The 22673-nt window shown below is 47.9% G+C and overlaps 1 protein-coding gene across 1 annotated transcript in view; it reads left to right on the top strand.

Moving 5' to 3' along the window:
- The window catches only part of CLINT1 (clathrin interactor 1), a 630396-nt gene that overhangs the window by 566858 nt on the left and 40865 nt on the right, over positions 1–22673 (top strand). The window contains exon 11 of the mRNA XM_078653723.1: positions 10670–10874. Coding sequence (XP_078509849.1) covers positions 10670–10874 — 205 coding nt within the window. The remainder of the gene's footprint in view (positions 1–10669; positions 10875–22673) is intronic.

Below are 22673 nucleotides of genomic sequence, written 5' to 3'. Positions count from 1 at the left end.
GTGTGTACGCGCCTTTATCATGTTCATCCAGCGTGACAGTGGGATCTGGAAACGGACCGGAAGTCTTCAGGACGATGGTTACGCCTCCTGCAGGTCGGTAGTCAGGGTCAGTGAAAGGCAGATGGATAACTGAACAGCATCCGTGAAAACATGAATTCTGTGCATAGTCACTTCAGGGCCACAGGATCCCCCGCCCCAACATATACAACATCCCGCAAATAACACACAGACACAAGTGTTAAGATTGGGAAAATTTGCTGCAGGTTTATTATTACATACAACATTATGTAATCACGGTGGGTTATCTTACGGACGATCCAAGGGCAGGCCGCATTCTCGCCACCTGCCCGCCTGTTGAGCCAATCAGCACAGTGGCGAACCACCCAACTGCTGCACCATTATGGTAATAAAACTACACACGCCCCTTGCGGGGCGTATCTAGGCAAACCCCCGGTTGCACAGGCCCACAACCGCCCGAAGGACTACTGGGGCGCCGACTCGAGTTCCTGGACCTCCCATGAGGTTCCAGGTTAGGCTCTGGCACCCCTATGTGCCCGCTGAATTACATTGTTGCACCTCTCTGCTTCCGGATCGCCCTGTAACTCCGCCTGCAACGAAAAAGGAACACATTAAAAACTCCCTTATGAGCGCCTCCCCAAAGCCGACACTCTGGGTAAGAGGTAGGGAGGGAAAAGAGTGTCCCCGATGTGGAGCGCGCAACGTCCGGAGCGGCAAAGAGGCCTGAGCAATGGCGAGGGGGAGAGATATACCCCCCTCTCCCGGCCTGACGCCCCGGACGCGCGTCACCTGCCGCCCACATCCCCCAGAGCAACGCCTGCCCTAGGGGAGGAGTGGCTGACCATATTCCTGGACGGGGGCAGCCCTCCGCGACTAAGGGCCCGCCCTCCTGATGGCCACAGGGTGGCCTCGGGCAGGCGCATAGTCACTTCAGGGCCACAGGATCCCCCGCCCCAACATATACAACATCCCGCAAATAACACACAGACACAAGTGTTAAGATTGGGAAAATTTGCTGCAGGTTTATTATTACATACAACATTATGTAATCACGGTGGGTTATCTTACGGACGATCCAAGGGCAGGCCGCATTCTCGCCACCTGCCCGCCTGTTGAGCCAATCAGCACAGTGGCGAACCACCCAACTGCTGCACCATTATGGTAACAAAACTACACACGCCCCTTGCGGGGCGTATCTAGGCAAACCCCCGGTTGCACAGGCCCACAACCGCCCGAAGGACTACTGGGGCGCCGACTCGAGTTCCTGGACCTCCCATGAGGTTCCAGGTTAGGCTCTGGCACCCCTATGTGCCCGCTGAAGTACATTGTTGCACCTCTCTGCTTCCGGATCGCCCTGTAACTCCGCCACAGCCCGGCCGGCGGCCACCGTCGCCGTCCGGGCCCCCCACCACTTCGCTTTTTAGGGAAACCTGCAACCCTTGCTCTGCAGAGCCTTTTGTCGGTCCAAGAAACAAGACCAAAACGACAAGTGAGCGGCGGACCCTTTCCACCTCGAAGAGACCTGATCCTGACATGAAGAAACCCAGGCCCCTCTGCCCCTAATCCGCAGATACCCCGGGTCTTTTATGATTATATTTAATGCTTTACAACCATAGTGTAACCATACCTGGTTACCTGAAGTCATACTTCAATGTGAATGACAAAGTGATGAGGAGGGGCCCCTACTGCTGAAGGTGCTTCGTAACGAACAATAGGCGTTCCAGCACCTGCCCTCAAACTCAACCACACCCTTCGCAACAAGCGTCAGCAGGCAATAGCCAGCAAAGTTACAACTCCTGCTGTAACGCCGTTCTCCGCATTACATGGAGAAAGTGTGTTTACCACGAATGCTTGTGGAGATGTACTCAACGAGCACAGGGGCATTGAAGGGATAGATACATATTATACTATATAACTTGGGCGATGTCTTAGCATATGCCAATACAGGAATGGACAGGTATTACCAGCCAGCATCACCTGCCCTCTCGGGTTTAGTCTGGAAGCAGCTTAGGCCATGCTACCTGTAGATAGCTTGTCTGTAAGAATGACTTACAACCACCACCAAGGGATTGCTGGGACAGAAAATCAAGTGCCCTCTTAAGATCCCGACCTGCAACATGACACGCCCGCTGACACCAAAAGCGCCACTGAAACTAGTCAGCGAATACCCCAGGGAACAAATCCCTCTACGGCAATAATGTATACTATCCCAGGTTCTAGAGGTCATACCCCTGGAAAGAGCCCAAGAGATGAGGGGCCTCCCCTGCTGATAACGTTCCCTAATCAAAACAATAGTAGAACCAGCGCATGACACTGAAACCCACCACACACCTTCGCACCAAGCAACAGCAGACTACACCCAGTAATGTACCACTTCTGCTGAAATGCTGTTCACAAATACAACTGTAAACTGTGCTTTATGTACGCTTGAGCAACTGTCCTCAAGCAAAGTACAGGGGCTATTCTAAGCGCTTGGTGCAAAAGTATAACTTGAGTGGTGGACTTAAATTTAAATACAGGATTACAAAGGTAAACAGCTGATAACCCATGCCCCCTGGAAGCAGGAGACTACTTAGACCCTGCTACGAGCAACAATAGCTTGTCTATAAAAGTTGACTTACGACCCCGCCAAAGGGATTAACAAGCTGAACAAAGGAGATCCTCCTCTGGACAACTCAGCATATACCCCCGGGAAGAATCCCTCTACAGCAATAGTGTAGACTATCCCAAGTGCGTGAGGTCAGACCCTTGGAAATGGCCCAAGAGAAGGGGAGGCCCCCCTGGTGCTATCGAACCCTAATCTATACCAAGGGGAACCAGCGCATGCCACTGAGCCCAACACACATCTTTACGCAAGGCAGCAACAGACTGCACCCCGAAACGTACAACTTCTGCAGAGGTGCAGTACTCGAACTTCAACTGACCACTGTGCTTAGTGTATGCTAGGGCTACTAATACAAGCAAAGTACTGATGGCTATTACAGTGCGCGAAGCTTAATTTAGTAACTTGCGTGGTGCACTTCCATTTCTTATACAGGAATGCAAGGAAAACAGCTGGTAACACATGCCCCCCCGGAACAAAGGGCCGCTTAGACCATGTTACTTCAAGAATAGCTCATCTATAAAAGTTGCATAACCCCTCGCGCGTATGGGAAAAAAGCTGGGGCAAGGGGCTCCCCATATTGGCGCTATGAAACCTCGGGTCAACTTCTCACCTTGGGAGGTGCACGAGGGGACTAAAGGATACACAGGATAAAGAGTCCGACAATAAATGCAGTATCAACCTTCAACAGCACGTTCTACTTCTGGGGAATGGCAGGAGCAACCTCTGGGTCAAGTCCGCACATATCTATGGCATCAGCACTGGCAAAGACAAAGACCCAGGAGGGAGACCATCGACTAGCTGTGAGCTGACTCACAAGATGCCCATAATCCCCCTGTAACTTGAGTAACGTGCGAAGAGGCTTCTCTCCTACCATGGGGGCGCGAAAGACGGCATGCCTGGGGCGTAGTTGTGGGACAATTCTCGTCCTCTACATACATCCTACTAAGAATCATCAAGTAGGAGAAACAGGAAATAAATCCCCTTACTTAAGAACCAAAAGTGGAGGGATCTGACTCGGAAGTGAAGGTTGTGTGATAGGTATGCGGATGATACCCTAACCGGCATCCCTGCGACATGTATGTACACCATCCTTGCCTGTAATTTGTCGAGAAGAACATGACAATGCAAATACCAGTACCTCTGATTCCAGGGGAGGCTGTCACTGAGCGCGTCTTCACCCAGGGAATGCAATAAGTCTGTAGCCTCTTAGCGCGAGCGTTCCCGGTAGCACATGGATGCGTGGCCCAGTATAAGTGCTGCAAAGTAACGGGCCACTAATTACCCGGGCACGAAAGGTCCCCACCCTGAGGTATGCTGACCAGAACCATCAACAGCAGAGAGCTCTGATCTAAAGGGCAAGTGCGCAGAATAACATTGCACATACCGGCACCTGCGCGAAAAGCGCACTGTGCAGCATCAACCCATTGGGCACGTCCCATAGGCGCGAAACCAGGTCTTGCGTGCACGACAGCGCGCAAGCTCGGCCCCGGAGGGAGGAGCGCCTGCATGCGCATAATTTCTTACCCTATTCAGGCACCTACAAGGAAAAGGAAATGGCCCGGCCACAAGGCAGCGCAAACAAGCACAACTAACTGACTTGACCGCAACCCTGCCTGGGACTCGCTTTGGCCAGGATCACCTAATGGGACGCAACCCTTTGGCACAAAACCTGGTTCTAGCGCCCGCGACGGGAATGCGAGCTTGTCCCAGAGGGAGGCGCTTATGCGCAGAATTCAATAACAAACAAAGGCACATGTAAGGTAGGGGGGGTGACATTCCCAGCATGTGCACTCGATCCCGCGATAATATCTGGTAAAGCGGCGCAAAACTCAGCACAAATAACTGACATGACCACAATCACCTTGTGACGTGATCCTGCAAAGCATGCATAATTAAGTAGCGCGAAGCCGCACAAACTAAACGGTGTGACCGATAGCATGCATGTGACGCGATCATACGACAGGAAACCACTTAAACCGCGCTAACTCAGCCCAACTTAATGGAATTGATTAACCTCACCGCATGTGAATGCAATCCAAAACAAGGAAACCCTATTCAAGCCGCCCCTAAGTTATCAAGCCTGCACTCCGCGCAAGCAGTGGTTAGGCCAGGAATCCGTCCCTGATATGCGGCCTAAGGGCAAGAAACAACTACACGACCCGCGAGAACTCAACCCCCAAGTAATGGGGCAAGGCATGAGAATCAGTATACCTACTCATGAACACCTGGCGATCTCCAAAGGAAAGCAGAGACATAGGTTCACCGCTTCCCTAATGGTGAGTCCCCCACTTACAAACAGGGGTTGCCGCATCCAGTCCCACAATCCTTCACGTGATCCTGCCAGCTCAATGGTGCAGGGGAAAGGAAAATTCACAACCGGGCACTCATGTATCGCGACCTCTACGTAGACTTGACCCAGGACTCCAGTTCGAGCTCCCTAGCCCGCATGATACCACTACATTGAGCGTGTCCGCCTTTGTAACCTGTACACGTCTCCAAACACCCTCTGACACCCTGGGCCAGTGCCCCCTTTGCCCATGCCGTAAAACGTCTCTGAATCTACCAGGATTAAGACCTGGGCTGGTGGGGCGAAACTGATTGCAGCAGCTCCTCCTCTCAGAGCGAGAATCTGAGAGCCAGACCAAAAGGGACTCTCACCGGGCCCATACGGACACAACTTTGCGATGTGAACTGCCAATCACCTATGCCCTTAGCTGTAGATCTAAGTTGGTGGTTTTAGTAGTTACACCAATTCAAAGAATTACATGCCTATTTTTAAATATATAAATATGTATAAATGTGTAATTTTAAATATGTAGAATATATGCAGAAGCAAAGAGTGCAATGTAGTATTTCGACATTTGGAATTGGGAGAGGCCATGACCCAGAAGAGGCAAAGCCCTTGCCTCTTGGCCTCTTCCACAACAAAAGTAATAGTATAAAAATGTGTGTGGATCTGCATGCATGGTTTATGCCTCGCTGTTCCTTCATGGGTACGCTGCTGCTTGGCGTCTCGTCGTGAAAGAGAGGTAGTCAGCTGAGCATTAATTGCATGGGCAGTCATTACCTTGCGATCACTAAATCGGGAGAACCTTTGCATTGCACCTTCTCAGATAAATTAATCATTTTGTTTGTATATATACAAGTGCCCCTCATTCATTACCCAAACATCTATTAATCTGTATGCCTATAAACAAATATGTACATTATCCCATGTTGAGATTGCTTATGTGTGAGTGTGACATTTTCATAATTTCAGTGTAACAAGGTTTTTTGCCACTGTCATGACTCTTGCGCGCTATCGGAACTAAGGACGAGGAATATGATGGACAAATATTCAAATGTTAGCTTCAGTTTTTTTTTTTTTTTACAAATGTCGTCCACCACACAAGTCTGCCATGCTCACCATACTACTCAAAAATTCTTGGGCTCAGAGTGACTACTGTTAAATGTAAATAGGAGTTTTGTATATTACTTGCCTGGGAGACATGTTCGTGCAAGGGAAGTTCTCAGAAAAAGGAGCAGAGTACAGCAGGACTGTGCGCCTTGGCGGACTGTATATTAATTCCTCAGCATTAAAGCCTCTGCCTAGGTGTGAGGATTTTTCTGAGGTGCTGCCTGTATTCGTTGCTGTGTGCGTGCTCGGGCGGAGAATGTTCTGGGAGCCGCCTTAGCTGAGTGGTTGTGTGATGCCTTCCATGGAATGTTGATGTTTGGATCAGGAAGAAAAGCTGTGTGAAGAGGTGACGGACGGTAGGAACATCTGGTCGGTTCCTCTCAAGAGGGCTTCCATATGTGTTCCCAGGGTAGAGTTTATTTAATTAAACCTATCTGGTACCCTTTCCATGTTAGTTCATCTGGCATGATAGAGTTGTGCTCCTTCCCTGGGCAATGCGACTTCCGGCATCATGGTAATTGTGCTTTTGCTGTGGGATAACATGTTTTATGGAATGGCAATGGTCCTTTGCATGCAGTTAAATATATACTATGGCGGAACAGTGGTCCTTAGCATAACTCCACAATTAGGTTTCAGGCGTGGCAGTGTTATTTACTACACATGTTCAATTGTAGAATCTGCAATGTCAATCTAATCTTTGTTTTTCCAATTTTAGCAGAGTGGGTGCTGGCTTCATAGCAGTACGTGTAGTTACTGAATGCTAATAATGTGTGAAACTGGAAACTGTATATTTGGTTACTTGCACCAGTCATTGCATCACAAACTGCAAAGCAGGCAGCTTGAGTGGCTGATTGGCACAGTGAGCTGTCTTCTGTCCCAATGAGCACCAGTGAACATTCAGTCTGTGATGTCACATGGGATGTTCTGTGGTATGCTGGTGTATCATCATACCGTTAGAAGCAACCCACGTTATTAATGCATATGTAAAATGTTGGCTATTAGATAGTGGCACAAAGTTTCCAACTTTGGAGATGCAACTAGGCCGACTGTATTAGGCCAGCACTGCATTTTCTGTAGCAGCAATGCTCCACCACCCTGCATCCATTTTTGTATTTGGCACAGCATTTTTATATGCAGATGATTTTCAGCTTTGGAAATATATAGCTCCATGGTAATGTGGCAGACCCTGAATTATTGCAATATTACATGCTTTCCCCCATAGACCTGACTGAATATTGTATGGCTGCAAGCCAATGTATTCGATTAATTGTGCTATCATTTTTACCAATTAGACCCATTTTTATAAAACCAACTTTGTGGCAGTATCTACATGTTGTTATATGGCATCCCTTTATTAATGTAGTAACTGCACTTTCACAACTGCTTTATTAACCATCTTGCTTCTCAAATTTCCTTGAAAATGCACCCTTTACCCACTCTATTTTCAAAATTTACTTGCGATAGAACCCACCGAACACCTCTTAAGATGTTCGTGCTCGCTCGCTACACCCGCTCCCCACGGTGCACTCCGACAGAAACTTTACGCCTCACCGGTTTCAAATGTCACCAGCCGCCACTGAGTAGTACTAAGAGGACTGTAGAGGGAAGGGACGAGGTAGGTAGGGTTAAAGAAACAAAGGAACAGAATGCCATGCCGTGCTAGTGTTATAGTGTTTAACCAACTAATGCTGCCTCAAAGCGCTGTGTGGAACAGAAGAGGCAAGGGGAGGGAGGAAATCAGCCAGGAAAGGAGGAGCTTGTACTGGACCTCAGACCCCATATCAGCAGGAAGTTAGAAGGCCGAGGGACAGAAACAAAACAAACAAGGCCCAGAGAGATAAAGGTAATTGGGCTGTACCTCACTGCTGTGTCAGAGTGAGCTAGTGTGCCACAGGCCACAATTTAACCACGGCATCATGGAATACCCTTCCAACCTCTGCCGAAGAATGGTGAATTTAATGCAACACCAACAAATGCGTGTTTAAAATGAATACAGATTTCAGATATTAATAAACTGAGCATCACGGCATTCAAAAACATTGATTTCTCTAGGCTTATATTAGCATTTGCAATAAAATAGTCCTTAAGCATCTCCTGTACTCTAACACTACAAAATAGTATTGTTACTACCATAGCTAAAGGACAGTGACGTCCCTAGGGACTAGATTATCTCAGCGGTCTAAGGGACTGTCTTAGACGTTCTTTGTAACCACAGAAACTATAACGAGGCGCATTAGCGGCGTCATCCTTGTTAAGGATGAGATGAAGTTGAATGAAAAAGTGGTTCTCTGTGGAACCAGCAGACAATGGTTCTGAAACCCACCCTCTCATCCAACCACCAAATAGTGTGATCCTGGGCAAATGGCCAAACTAGCGAGGGGATCTGACGCACAGTTAAAGTGAGGTGGAATAATTTGACCACGAGCACTAACACAATGCATTCACGCTTCGAAGCCGAGATCAGAGCCCAGGTCAGATGGAATCAAAGTCGTCAAGTTATCCGCTTGAGGCCTAATGTGTACGGAAAGTTTAAGGGCAGATGCAGGTCTCGGTTTCATGCAGTGAAAAGCACATGCGGTTCTGGAAGCATGGAGGACACAGATATCGGGTGACCAGTTAGATCAGCCCAACCACAAGCGCTCTGCTGGACATGAAGCAGCGTCTAAGGGTCTCCTAGGTTCTTGGCGACACACAGTGACAGGTGGGTGGGCTTACACTCCAGGTCAGTGTGTAGCGTGTAAGGCTCTCCTAGGACAGTTCGACGCTCAGTGACCGGGTGGTGGGTTTACGCTGCAGGCCAGTGAGCAGCATGTAATGCTCCAATAAGACTGGGCGATGCTCGGTGACAGCGCGGTGGGTTTACCAGCACGACACACGCGGACGTCGGGGTGGGGTTTACATCCGTCACCGCAGCAATAACGACTAAGGTGACAAAGCAGAGCGGAAACTGCCAGCTGCCAAAATATAGGCGGGCCAACTGACTCAGCCACCCAATACAGTCACATGGAAAATTACCGGAAAGCAGGGCGTGCTTATAAATCACAATTTCTCAAACAGTCGGCTTACAAATAAGACATGAACCATACACATGCAAGAGCCCTCAACTTTTTGTAAATTTAGGTGTAAATCCCAATCAGATTGAGGCAGTGTGCTTCACTCGAGACAGTCTGATTCAGCCACTGTTTTCAATGCGTAGAGAATGGAGGATGCTGCTCGTTCCGCACTTATGGGGTTACATATCAGGAAGCTGTGCGACCGAAAAATACATTATCAAGCTGTCGAGACTACACCATGCAGGACTTACGAGCCTGCCATCTAATCAATGGACGTATAACCGAACACGGTAAATCCTGCACAATAAGCACCCCTAGACCGGACCCTCTCAATGTATAATTAACACTCTAGGCATGTTACATTGTTTATGCCCTACACCTTTTCCGCACCCTTTTCATTTAGATAACGAGTGGCCACACCCCCAACAGGCATCACTATAATATGAGTGGCCACACCCCCAACAGGCATCACTCATTCATAACAAGCTCAGTTTGTTAGCACCCTGCCACCTTTTGGGACGGCCCATCCGGACTGGATCATGGCTTGTTTATATAACACGCCTTGTGAAGAGAAGAAAGTGCTTCACAACAGCCGTAAACCAAGCCATCCTGTCCGGAGGGGCCGTCCCAAAAGGAGGCAACCAAAATAGCTCATTTCCATTGCCAGGCCACCGTTTAGCATAAACGGTGAAGCCAGCCAATGTAAATGAGGTGCGGGGCTTCAAGCCCTCTACTAAAACTCCTCATAAGCAATAAATCTCGCTGAGCAGGCTGCGCATGAGCGCAGCAACGCTAGGCGAGACCTAAAAAGAGTAGCCTTTAAAGCACTCTTTATTGTCCACAAAGCATTGCCTCTTCAAGGCCCTGAATCGGACACATTTTTCGTGGTACACCCCTAACAGACCTCTACAGTCTGCCACTACTAAGAAGCTGTCCGTTTTCCGCATCTGCAAAGCCTCCTGGGGAGGTAGAAGTTGTTCTCACGTCACATCATGTCTCTGGAATCAAATGCCAGAGTACTTAAGGAATACTTATTAAAACTTGGCTTTTAACTTTCCCTCTGTAGACTCTATATCCTGACATTCTTTTCCTAGCATTGCAGGCAGCGCCAAGACGCCCTAGGGCGTACGCTGCACTTTACAAATTAAAATCAAATCAAATCTTAAAGGCGCACACACTGTTTTAAACTCAGATAATGGCAGCCTACGGGGTGTACAGAACAATTAAACAATTCAAACGCTTAGGACTTCAATAGAGATTCCCTTACCAGAGCACTGGAGTTACAGGTAAGAAACAATTCCTTTTGTAATATATTCAGCAGGTGAAAAATCTGCAGGTAGAAGTATCCATCAGAAGAAAAAGTTACGTACGTTTCGTAACTGTCTTTCTGGTGAATACCAGTGAGTCTGATCCCCATGGACTTTAAGCATTTCAAAAGCTAGATCCTGCATACGCGAAATGACGCTTTCTGTATAGGGGCACCTGATTAATTCGCTTGTGAATGAAACATCTTTTAGATATAGACATAGCTTTGAATCTTCTGTCTGTTAACCAGTTCATTGATATTTCATTTGATGGTTTTACGCTTTCTTACAGCCTTTACAGAATATCCACACTGCTCTTCAGAAACCAAACCCACTATCTGCACAAAGCATGGACATGATGAGCAAGCATGAAGGCAAAACCCTTCCACCCACCTGGTCCGACCCAAGTGTGAACATTAGCTTGGATAATTTGGTACCCGGCATGCAGCCCTGCAAACCAGCTCAGCCATCTCTCAACACCATAATCCAGCAGCAGAGTAAGTGATGACTGATCTAGTACCAGTTTTCCTACTTGATTGGTTAGTAAGCGAGAACGCATGACTGTTTCCTGACTAAAGTCTGATGCATGCCTTTTTTTCTGCCCATAGATCATGGGTTGACCTTCTGATAGTAGCCACCTACCTGATCGCAGTACTTAAGACATCCCCCTTTGATCATGCAGCCCTCCTTTCTTACACAGCTTCTTAGCCGTAAGTCAGTGCTATACCTTCAGCACTGCAACTCAGCTCTTTCTAGAAATTCATGTGTTCCTTTTAACAAAGTTGAGATTGATACCGACTGTTGAGGATCTACAGGTTAGGTCCAAAAAACACGAAGTTCATATGTAATAGGCAATGTTAGGTGCCAACTCAATCGGAAGAAGCAAAGTGGTCTGTCAAACTAGCACATATAGTGATGCTCCTGCTCTCAGGTGACTGCCTGAGATGAAACACTTTGTAATGGTTATTTCTTTTCATCTGTTCCTCATCTCTTTCCATGTCCAGACTTTAATTTTAGGCTCATTAACTTAAATTACTGCATTTGGAGCGTTGGTATGGTTCTGGCTGCGGAGTTGTGTAAGTGTCATCAAGTGTAACAATATTGTGCCATAAATGTGCAGTCTTGTGCCTGTGCCCATCAATTCCTTATATGTCATATGTAACCTATTTTATCATCCCGAGCTCATCTGATTTAAATTGTCTGTTTTCACTTTTTTACTAAATTTTTGGTTTAGTGCCCAGTTTTTGAAGTCTAGCTTCAAGGTCTAATTGCTGGGAAAACATGTCAGTACCCGATTCCCCACTAAAGCGCATCTAGGCTGCCCGGCCTCTAATATTTATCCTCCTTCACTGTCATTTGTAAAGCTCTTGAAATTCATCTGTTTCCTGTAACTAAGTTGAGATTGGTACCAACAGTGTTTGTGCATCAACAGGCTCCGTCCAAAAAAAGTGAAGTTTCTGTGTAATATGTAGTGTTAGATGCCAACTCCATCAAAAGAAGCAAAGTACTTTACTGTCTAGCTAACACATATTTTGATGCGCCTGCTCTCTGGTGACCGCCTGAGTAGTCTCATGCCCATTACTTTCTTTTTGTCATATGGAACAGATTCTATTATTCGGAGCTCCTCTAATTTCCATGATCTTTTCCTTTCCATTTTTTTAACTGAATTTTCAGTTTAGTGCCCAGTTTTTATAATGTAAAGTCACTCCGAAAGTCAATCTTGAAGGCCTAATGCTGGGAAAACACGTCCGTGTCCTTTTCCCTTTCTCTTGGCCTCTACAATTTATCCTCCTTGACTGTCTTTTGTAAAGTTATTAAAACACAGCTGTTTATGATGGCTTTCTAAGCTGCATTGTTGTCATTTTCCCTCACCAAGCGTCATGGCCCTGTTGGTTGTGTGCTTGCTTATGTATATATGTATTTTATATTTCTGTAACTCGAATCTAGCCGAAAGTGCTGTACAGGGTCATACACAAGCATAAAGTTAACAAGTGATAGGGGCACATCTGCACACATGCAAATCTTTATCAAGCATAGAATATGAGCTCTGAAATCTGCCCTCCTTGAACTCCGGTACCATTGGTACTGTCAGAAGAACACTGAAACTGGACAGTTACTTTCCCTCACTGGACTTCAGTCATTCCTTCTTGCCATAATAACTTAGCTCATTGCTATCCAGGATTACACTAGCGGTATAAAATGTGTCTGCGCACAAATGCAGTTGGCTTGTGGAAGGTTAATGTATTGTTCTGTAATGTTCTTTAAAGAGATGAGTCTACAACTCTTTCCTAAATTGGAATAGTGTTGGAGTGGTCCTAGTAGACACAGAGGTGTTGTTTCAGATCCTGGGTGCGTAGATAGAAAAGGTTGGTTCTCTTCCAGGGGATCCTCATCAATAGTCATAAGCATTAGAATATTCCCGCCCATGCGCGGGACCCCGGAAACAATATATTATATGTGCCCCACATATATATATAGACATATATATATAAATATATATATATATATAAAAATAAGCAATTGCAGCCAAATAAAACAATAGAGCTGGAATATGCAGTGAAGAATTTCCACAATACAGTGTATTTTGCATTAGAAACATGAGAAACAACACCAATGCTTGTTTAGAAACTGTTTTAATGCTTAGAAAATAGTAGAAATTCTCATAACACACTGTAAGCATATACAGCTCCCAGGCTGCATTGCAAAATCCCAGTCTAAAAAGACTGAAAAGCTAACCTGTAGCTGAATGTACTAAAACTGACCCTGTGCCTTTAAGGCACCTCAGCCCCTAGCTTCCCATCATGCCTCAGGGGTTACAGTTAGGTCAGTTGTTCTTTCCGGCTCCTTCAGGAAGGACCCTGGATACACAGCTCCACACTTTTCTGCCTTTTTCAGTCAGAAAATCTTCAAAAGAACAATTTTTTGATTTACTTTGACTTTTCACAGAGTCAAGTAAATAACTGCTTTGCAGTCAATTTTTTGTGAGGTTTTCCTTTCAGGATGCCCTCATTATTTGATGATTGCCCTTCTTGTGGCCACAAGAAGGCAAAAACGGACTCTCATGAGGTCTGTATTTTATGCTTGCCAGAGGATCATGATCCTAAAGACTGTTCTCATTGTAAAACTCTGTCTGACAGAACTCTTAAAGACAGAGAGAGGAACAGGCTCTATGGTCTTGCCCAGAGATCCATGAGAGGAAGATCTGCAGAGAGGAAGAGTTCAAAGAGACCCAGAACTCCCTCCAAAGGCAAGTCAGAGCGTCCATCAACCTCAGCACCGGGCTCGGCGCTGAAAAAACGACATCTGATGGACAGTTCGAGAGAAAAAGCTCCGTCGACGTCGAGATCGGCGTCGATGAGGAAAAAAGGTTCGCCGTCGTCGAAGAAAGCTCCGCCGTCGTCAACTAGGCGACGATCGGCGTCGAGAGAAGCCACGAGATCGCCGTCGACGAGAGGTTCGACGTCAAGACATAAGTCAACTCCTCCGCCGTCAACTAGGCGACGGTCGGCGTCGAGAGACAGATCACACTCGCCGTCGTCTCGACGTCGACAGGCTTCGAAGAGTGTGACACCTCCGCCGACGTCTCCACGGAGGCGCTCGGCGTCGAGGAGCAAGAGCCCCCTCGGACGATCGTCGTCGAGGAAGGGATCATCGAAGGCACGTCGGCGCTCGTCGTCGAGGATGTCCGATCCTCCGCCGTCGCCACATGCCAGGTCGAGGACATCTCCGTCGCCGACAGATCAACGTCGGCCGACGTCGAGAGCTCCGTCGACGGCAGGGCTATGCCGTTCGACGTCGAGACCTCCGTCGACGGCAGGACAACGCCGTTCGGCGTCAAGGGAGAAGACTCCGCCGTCGGTGCATCATCGCCGATCGACGTCGAGGGACCGCAGATCATCGTCAAAGCATTCAACGCCGAAGGTTATCACCCCGTCGACGCCGCAGAGGCGTTCGACGTCGAGGGAAAGGCTTTTGAGACGTCCTCCAACACCGGTGAGACGGAGATCTCCTTCGGTGCCTTCGACAGTCCTAGTGACACAATCTGCTTCACTCCATTCCTCCTCAAGTGCCTCGGGTTCAACGGGGTCATCTTCTAGGAGTAGGAGTCCGGTTCAGAAGAATCCCCAGCGGGGTTACACTTCACATATAAGACTCTCGCCAAGATGGTATGCTCCTTTGAGTAATTGGAAGGATTCTAAGGCACCAGAGAGACTTCAAAGGTACTTGAGTCCAGTCCACGGGTCTCCTCTTCAGCAAGCAGAAGAGGCAGATGGACAGAGTCCTGCCATTCACCGATCACGCTCACGAGAGAGAAGAGCGGACAGGTCGCATGCCCCTAGGGTCTCCCGATCGCCAAGGAGGGAGCAACCCAAATCTCGAACACCGAGAAAGGAGGTACGGACTGAGAGATCGAGATCTCCAGTACATCAGAGGGTATCACGTTCTCCTCGAAGGGAGGAACGACCTAGGAGATCACCGGTGAGGAAGGAGCATTTTCACCACAGGAGAAGAAGAACTCCATCATCCTCCCCTCCATCTTCGCCTAGATCTTCTAAAGGGGACTACTCTCCGACGCTGGCAGACAGCCCTCGCTCAAGAGCTTCCCCTCTTGACGACGTCAACACGTATCTGGACGTTTTGCAAAGGGGTGCTCACAAGCTGAATATAGAAATGACCACTCCAGAGGTGTCCACTACTGTGATTTTTGAGACTCTTCATCACAAATCATATACACGGCCGTTGCTCCCATTAGTTCCAGGAATAATGGACCCAATCAAAGAGGTTTTCCTCACGCCAGCAACGATCAGGGCAGTACCGGCACGTATCCAGAAAAAATATAGGCCGGCTGACTCAGATCCTATCTTTGTTAAAGGTGAGCCTGCGGCGGACTCAGTTATTGTAGCCTCAGCTAGGAAGAATCACACAGTCGCTCCTTCTTCATCAGTTCCTCCTGACAAAGACAGCAAGACGCAAGATTCTTGGGGACGCAAGGTATGCAGCACAGCAGCTTCATCCCTGAAAGTCTCTAGTGCATCAGCCCTTCTGGGAAGGTACGATAGAGCCCTATGGGACTCCATGGAACGATTCAAAGGGAAATTGCCCAAGGAGGACCAGAAGGACTTTGAGGAGACCGTGACGGAGGGCTGTTTGGTGGCAAACCAAATGATTAGTTCATCAGCAGATAACGCCCTTCTAGCTGGACATAACTACTCACATGGGGTATGTGCGAGGAGATCCTCTTGGCTGCGTTTAACTGGGCTCAAACCAGATGCCCAGCAGCGCATCCTCAATCTGCCTTTTTCCGGATCTTCACTCTTCGGGGAGCATGCCGATCAGGAAATGGCCCGTATGAAGACTGAGTTAGACACAGTAAAGGCAGTAGGTCTGGAAAAACAGAAAGCGCCGTTCAAACGACGCTTCAAGACCAACAAGAACCGGGGAGGCCAACAGAGGGTTCAAACCCCTCAATGGTCTCAAAACAAGCCGCAAGGAAAGCCACAATACAGAGGAGGAAGGTCAAGCAGAGGTAGAGGCGGACATCATCAGTCCTCTACCACACCTAGAGGAGGCAAGGCCTGAGCAGTGGCTTCCTCTGACGCTGTTACCCACTCCAGTGGGAGGAAGTGCTGCACAACATCTGGCAGAGTGGGTCAGCATCACGAAAGATGGGTGGGTGCTGAATATACTGCGCAATGGATATGCGCTACGTTTCAGGAAGAAACCACAACCGGCTCCTCCAAAAAAGTCTCGCTCGTACCAACTAGAGCTCCTCAAAAAGGAAGTGAGCGCCCTCTTAAAGAAAAACGCAATCGAAGAGGTACCCCTATCCCAAAGGGGGAAAGGAGTGTACTCAAGATATTTCCTTGTTCCCAAAAAAGACCAAGAAGGCAAATTCAGACCAATTTTGGATCTTCGACTCCTCAACAAAGTGGTGGTCAAAGAGAAGTTTTGCATGTTGGCACTCCACCAAATATGTCCTCATCTACAGATCGGAGATTGGATGTGTTCGGTGGATTTACAAGACGCGTACTTCCACATTCCTATTACACCAGGTCATCGAAAGTACTTGAGGTTCCTGGTAGGGTCCAAGCATTACCAGTTCAAAGTGCTTCCTTTCTGACTCAAATCCGCACCAAGGGTCTTCACCAAGTGCATGGCAGTGGTAGCGGCGTGTCTACACAAAAAAGGTCTCTTTGTGTACCCATATCTAGACGACTGGCTCCTGAAGAGTCCGTCCCCTCGTCAAGCCACCAAAGGCTGTCACCTGTGTCTCCAACAACTACACAGGCTCGGCCTCCACGTGAACACAGAAAAATCAGTCCTGCAGCCCACGCAAACTATCCACTATCTGGGTGCAGTTCTAGACACAAAGTTAGGAAGAGCGTTTCCTTCGCAGGAGAGACTGTCTTCCATGGGGCAAAAATGCAAAAAGTTACTTCAGTTTCCTCGTCCAAAGGTGCGAGAAGTAGCGTCTCTTTTGGGCTCCATGGCGTCCTGCATCTTCCTAATACCGAACGCCAGGTTGAGGATGCGGCCTCTACAAGAGTCTGTGGAGGATCAGTGGGACCAAGCGACGGGAGATTGGGAGGACCGAATCATCCTGTCTCAATCAGCACTGACCTCAATAAAGTGGTGGACTCGCCCTCGGAATGTCCTGCAGGGAGTCCCTTTTCAGCAACCTCTTCCTTCGCTGTCTGTGGTAACGGACGCATCTCTAGAAGGCTGGGGTGCTCACATGGGTCATCTTCAGATTCAGGGTCTCTGGTCGACCAACCTTCAGACATACCACATCAACATGCTGGAGCTTCGAGCAGTTCATCTGGCGCTCAAAGCGTTCTTTCCAGCAATATCAACGGACAAAATCCTGGTTCAGACGGACAACACTACAACTATGTTCTATCTGAACAAGCAGGGAGGAACTCGATCTCGCCCTCTGTCTCTGGAGGCCCAGACAATCTGGCACTGGCTTCTGGCTCGGGGACTGTCGGTGGTGGCAGTGCACCTTCCAGGCGAGCTAAACACAAAAGCGGACGCACTCAGCAGGCACTTCGAAGATCAGCCAGACTGGGTGCTACACGACGAAGTAGTCGAAGAACTCTTCCGTTGCTGGGGTCGTCCAGACATAGACTTATTTGCGGACGACGAAAACCCCAAATGCCACGCCTTCGCGTCCAGGTTCCACTGGCCAGGGACGCAAGGGAACGCTCTCCTGCTGGAGTGGACAGGAATGTTCGCTTATGCTTTTCCCCCTCTGGCACTGATTCCGAAGGTGGTGGCCAAGCTCATCAGATCGAGCATGGACATGATCCTAATTGCTCCGGATTGGCCGCGACAATGGTGGTATCCAGACCTGTTACATCTGTCACTGTGTCCACACAGACGTCTTCCGTGCAGGCCAGACCTGCTGAGCAAGATGAACGGGAGGATCCTGCATCCCAACCTCCCGTCGCTGAACCTGACTGCATGGCTCCTGAGGTCTTGCAATATGGACACTTAAATCTGCCTCCGGAATGTATGAATATTTTAAGAGAGGCAAAGAGACCTTCCACAAGGGCGTCTTATGCGTTCAAGTGGAAACGTTTTTTCATTTGGTGTAAGGACCATGGCTTTGATCCCACAAAAGGACAAGAAGAGGTAGTTCTTCCATACCTCCTATACTTAGCGACATCAGGGTTGAAATACGCTTCTATTAGGGTTCATCTATCCGCCATAGTAGCGTACAGAAAATCACCTGCACAAACATCGTTTTTTCAAGTCCCAGTGGTGAAAGATTTCCTTCAAGGATTAAAGAAGGTCTATCCCCCTGTGAGAAATCCTTCTCCTCCCTGGGAGTTGAACCTGGTTCTCTCCAGGCTGATGTCTACACCGTTTGAGCCTATACACAAGGCCTCCTTGCAGCATCTCACTTGGAAGGCGGCCTTCTTGGTGGCAATAACCTCTGCGCGCAGGGTTAGCGAGATACAAGCACTCTGCACCAAGGAACCTTACACTGTGTTTCACCACAACAGAGTAGTAATGAGGGCTCACCCATCTTTTCTTCCAAAGGTGGTATCGGATTTTCATATAAATCAAACGATTACCCTTCCTTCGTTCTTTCCTAACCCATCGACCCCAGCTGAGAGGTCGTTGCACTCGTTAGATCTTAAACGGGTGCTAAAGTTTTACCTAGAAAAAACTAAGGACACCAGAAAGACAGACCAACTCTTTGTCAATTATGGTGCTATGAGGACCGGGTTTGCAGCAGCCAAAAGATCCATCTCCAGATGGATTGTCTCTTGTATCAAACTAGCATACCAGCTGGCTGGCAAACCTTTGTTGCAATCACCCAAAGCTCATTCCACTAGAGGGAAAGCAGCCACCATAGCTTTTTTGCATGACATTCCTATGTCAGAAATATGCAAGGCTGCGACATGGAAATCAGTCCATACCTTTACAAGGCATTATTGCCTAGAGTCTGATTCCAGAGCGGATTCTCAAGTAGGGCAAGCCTCCTTGAGAAACCTATTTGGGTAAAATAAGGCCTATTTTTGGGCCTACGGATATGATTGTTATCTGTTGATTCCTTTGCCCGCAGGGATGAGGTGAGGCTCGCTACTCTATTCTAATGCTTATGACTATTGATGAGGATCCCCTGGAAGAGAAGGATTAGTTACTTACCTGTAATCCTAGTTCTCTTCCAGGGGTATCCTCATCAAAGTCATAAGCAACCCTCCCGCCTCCCCGGGCAAAGGACTTTGTTTATTACATAGGAGATGGTTTTTAACCTGTTATTACCATGGTTTGGTTTTCAGTCTCCGAAAAGAACAACTGACCTAACTGTAACCCCTGAGGCATGATGGGAAGCTAGGGTCTGAGGTGCCTTAAAGGCACAGCGTCAGTTTTAGTACATTCAGCTACAGGTTAGCTTTTCAGTCTTTTTAGACTGGGATTTTGCAATGCAGCCTGGGAGCTGTATATGCTTACAGTGTGTTATGAGAATTTCTACTGTTTTCTAAGCATTAAAACAGTTTCTAAACAAGCATTGGTGTTGTTTCTCATGTTTCTAATGCAAAATACACTGTATTGTGGAAATTCTTCACTGCATATTCCAGCTCTATTGTTTTATTTGGCTGCAATTGCTTATTTTTATATATATATATATATATTTATATATATATGTCTATATATATGTGGGGCACATATAATATATTGTTTCCGGGGTCCCGCGCATGGGCGGGAATATTCTAATGCTTATGACTTTGATGAGGATACCCCTGGAAGAGAACTAGGATTACAGGTAAGTAACTAATCCTTGCCTGTTTATTTTTTTATTTTTTTACATTCCGTAGTCTACAGGCTAATGGAATCCTGGCTGTGGGTGCAAGCGGGGGGGCTAATCCGTATGGCTTTAGCAAATGGCTTTTAAAAAAAAGAAATTATCTACCCTATAATTTCTGATGAATACGTCTAACTGCAGATTGCTAACCTTTTGAATTTTCTCAGGCATCAGACCACATTAGAAATGTGTCATAGTAACTGCTCCTGCATGTTGACAGTTGCCAACATCGGACTCCATAGCGATCTGGCTTAGCGGAATAAACAGTGCAGAGCTGTATGTAGGTGGCACACCTGTGGAATAACATCAGGTTCGAGGCATATGAGCTGCAGATCACACACTGTGCATAGATCGCCATCTAGTGTTGGGCCCGGATGTTTGCACTTAGTTGTTGTCCTGGAAAAGTCTTTGGAAGTCACAAGATAGGTGACTCCTCCTTTGGACTATTGTGCGCATGGGCATCGGCTGCATTTTCAGATTGTTTTTTTCCGCCATCGGGCTCGGATATGTTTGTCGCGCTCCAGCTCGGTATCGTTACCGATTCTACTTTCGACGCACAATCCTTCACCATTTCTACGGTATTGTTTTCAATCGCGATCCCCTGTCGTCGCGCATCCCTTCAAAGTCGAAGTCCTCAATTCCGATAGTCGACGAGGGCCTTCGGGCCTACTTGGGCCTAGGCATCTGGCTTATGGAAAGGACTCTATTCAAAAAGTGTCCTCAATGTGGGTCGAAGTTTCCCCACACCGATCTGCATGAGGTGTGTAACCTCTGCCCTTCACCGGAGCACGAGGCCAGAGACTGTGCAGCGTTTGCCTCTTTCCGCCCCAAGAAGACCATTCTGGATCGTCTAGCTCGAAGGAAAATGGCTCGCTCGTCAATATCCATTCCTGCCGACATCTTCCAGGAGGGCGTCGATGTACCGGAGCAGGAGCGAATCCAAGAACCCCTCGGCAGCGGCTCCGAAGTAGAGGACTCCGATGTCGAAGAAATCACTTCTGAGCAGCGGGTCGCAAGTAAAGACTTCGACCCTCACTCCCTCCACACACCCTCAAAAAAGGCTTCGGTCACACCTTCACCTTTGAGCCTAGGTGCACACCGAGAGACTGCTTCCCATGCCCCGCCCCCGGGCTCGGCAAAGAAGCCTAGTAAGCCTTCAGCCGACTGGGGCTCGAGTCAGCATGCCACCGGACCGAAACCCGCCCACAGGTACCAAAAAAGAAGCCGCCGCCCTCTTCCTTGCCGATCGCTGCCTCCACATTCAAGCATTCGGCACCGAAATCTATAAGCACCGACCCATCCACTCCGAAAAAACACTCAAAGCCGACCAAGAAGCCGCTCCCGAAAAGTTCGGATCCACGCCCTTCGGAGCCAAAAAAGGCCTCGGAACCAAACAAACAACCGGTTCCACAAACAGCCATAGATGTTATGTTATAAATGATTTTATAACGCGCTCTGTTACTAAGCTAGTATCCTGGCGCCTAGAGCCTTTAAAACATCACTGTTCCAAGCCAAAAGACCACAAAACCGTTCCGGAGTCGGTACCAAAGTCTACCGAACCGAAAAAGTCAGTGCCTAAAGAACTGCCTCCATCAGAAGAGCTTTTTACACCAGACCCTCGACAAAAAAACTCTTCTAAAAGACCCTAAAACTGGTTAGCTTATCCTAAGTTCGAGAAAGAGACCATTGGATACGCCTCCACAGGCTCCACCACCTAAAAAAAAAAGGACATTGCCACATCTCCCCTCAGGGTCCCTTCTCCACCACCGCCTCCTCTACTTTCTCCACCACCACACCATTCTCCTACACCATCTCCTCCACCAGGGAACGATGATGCAACTTCTGATAAGGGGGGGGGGTGCGGACGAGGAGCCATTAGGGGACCATAGTCCACCTTTTTCTCCTGATCCTTGGGATGACTACAATACACCAGACATCCCTAATATTCCACAGGAGGATATCTACCCTTCTAGGCCTTCCCCTCCAGAGGACACAACAGGTTTTAATCAGCTACTTTACAGAACTGCCCAATACCATGGAGTTAGTTTACACACTGACCTAGTGGAAGAGGATTTCATAATGGAGACTTTAGATACCTCACAAAGGTCCACTTGTATTTTACCCATGCTAAAAGGGGTCATCAATCCTGCACCTAAAGTGTTTAAAGATCCTGTAAGGGCAAGAGTTATTAACCTCAGGATCGACAAAAAGTATAAAGCTGCCCCTGGGGACCCAGCTTATATTAAAGGTCCAGTACCTTTAGATTCCTAGGAAGAGAGCTAATTCTCAGACATCAGGGGACGCTCCACCCCCGATAAAGAGTCCAAATTATTAGATGCCTCTGGCAAAAGAACAGCGTCACAAGCATCTAACATATGGCTTATCGCCAACACTCAAGCTCTGTTAGCCAGGTATGGTAGGGCACATTACGATGAACTTGAGACCCTATTGCAACACCTACTGGACAAATATAAGAACACGGCCAATGACCTCAAACAAGGGGGGGAAATCATCACTAACACCCCCATTCGTTGTGCTCTAGATGCAGCAGATACAGCCTCCAGAGCCGTCAACACGAGTGTACGTCTGCGTTGACATGCTTGGCTATGCATTTCAGGTTTTAATCCGGAAGTACAAACCTCCATTTTAAACCAACCATTCGATCAGAAACACTTATTTGGACCTAATGTAGATTCATCACTTGAAAAGATGTATGGGAGCCTTGCAATCGCAAGTTCCCAGACGTTCCTTTTGTCGCTCTTTCTACAAAGGCACCTCTAGAAGATACTCCTCTGACAGCCCTTCCACCTCTTGCAAGGCTCCCACCCAATCTACATTCACCAGAGGTTACCAAAGAGTAGGCTACAGAGGCAACAACAACAAAGGTTAGAGGCAAGACCAACAATACCGGATCTGCCTCCACCCCTACCCAATGACTTCCCTCCGCTCCCCCGGTCCATTCTACTCCTGTCGGGGGGAG

Source organism: Lissotriton helveticus, chromosome 7 (assembly GCF_964261635.1).
Source record: "Lissotriton helveticus chromosome 7, aLisHel1.1, whole genome shotgun sequence".
Lineage (NCBI taxonomy): Eukaryota > Metazoa > Chordata > Amphibia > Caudata > Salamandridae > Lissotriton > Lissotriton helveticus.
This window is presented reverse-complemented; position numbering and strand designations above follow the sequence as displayed.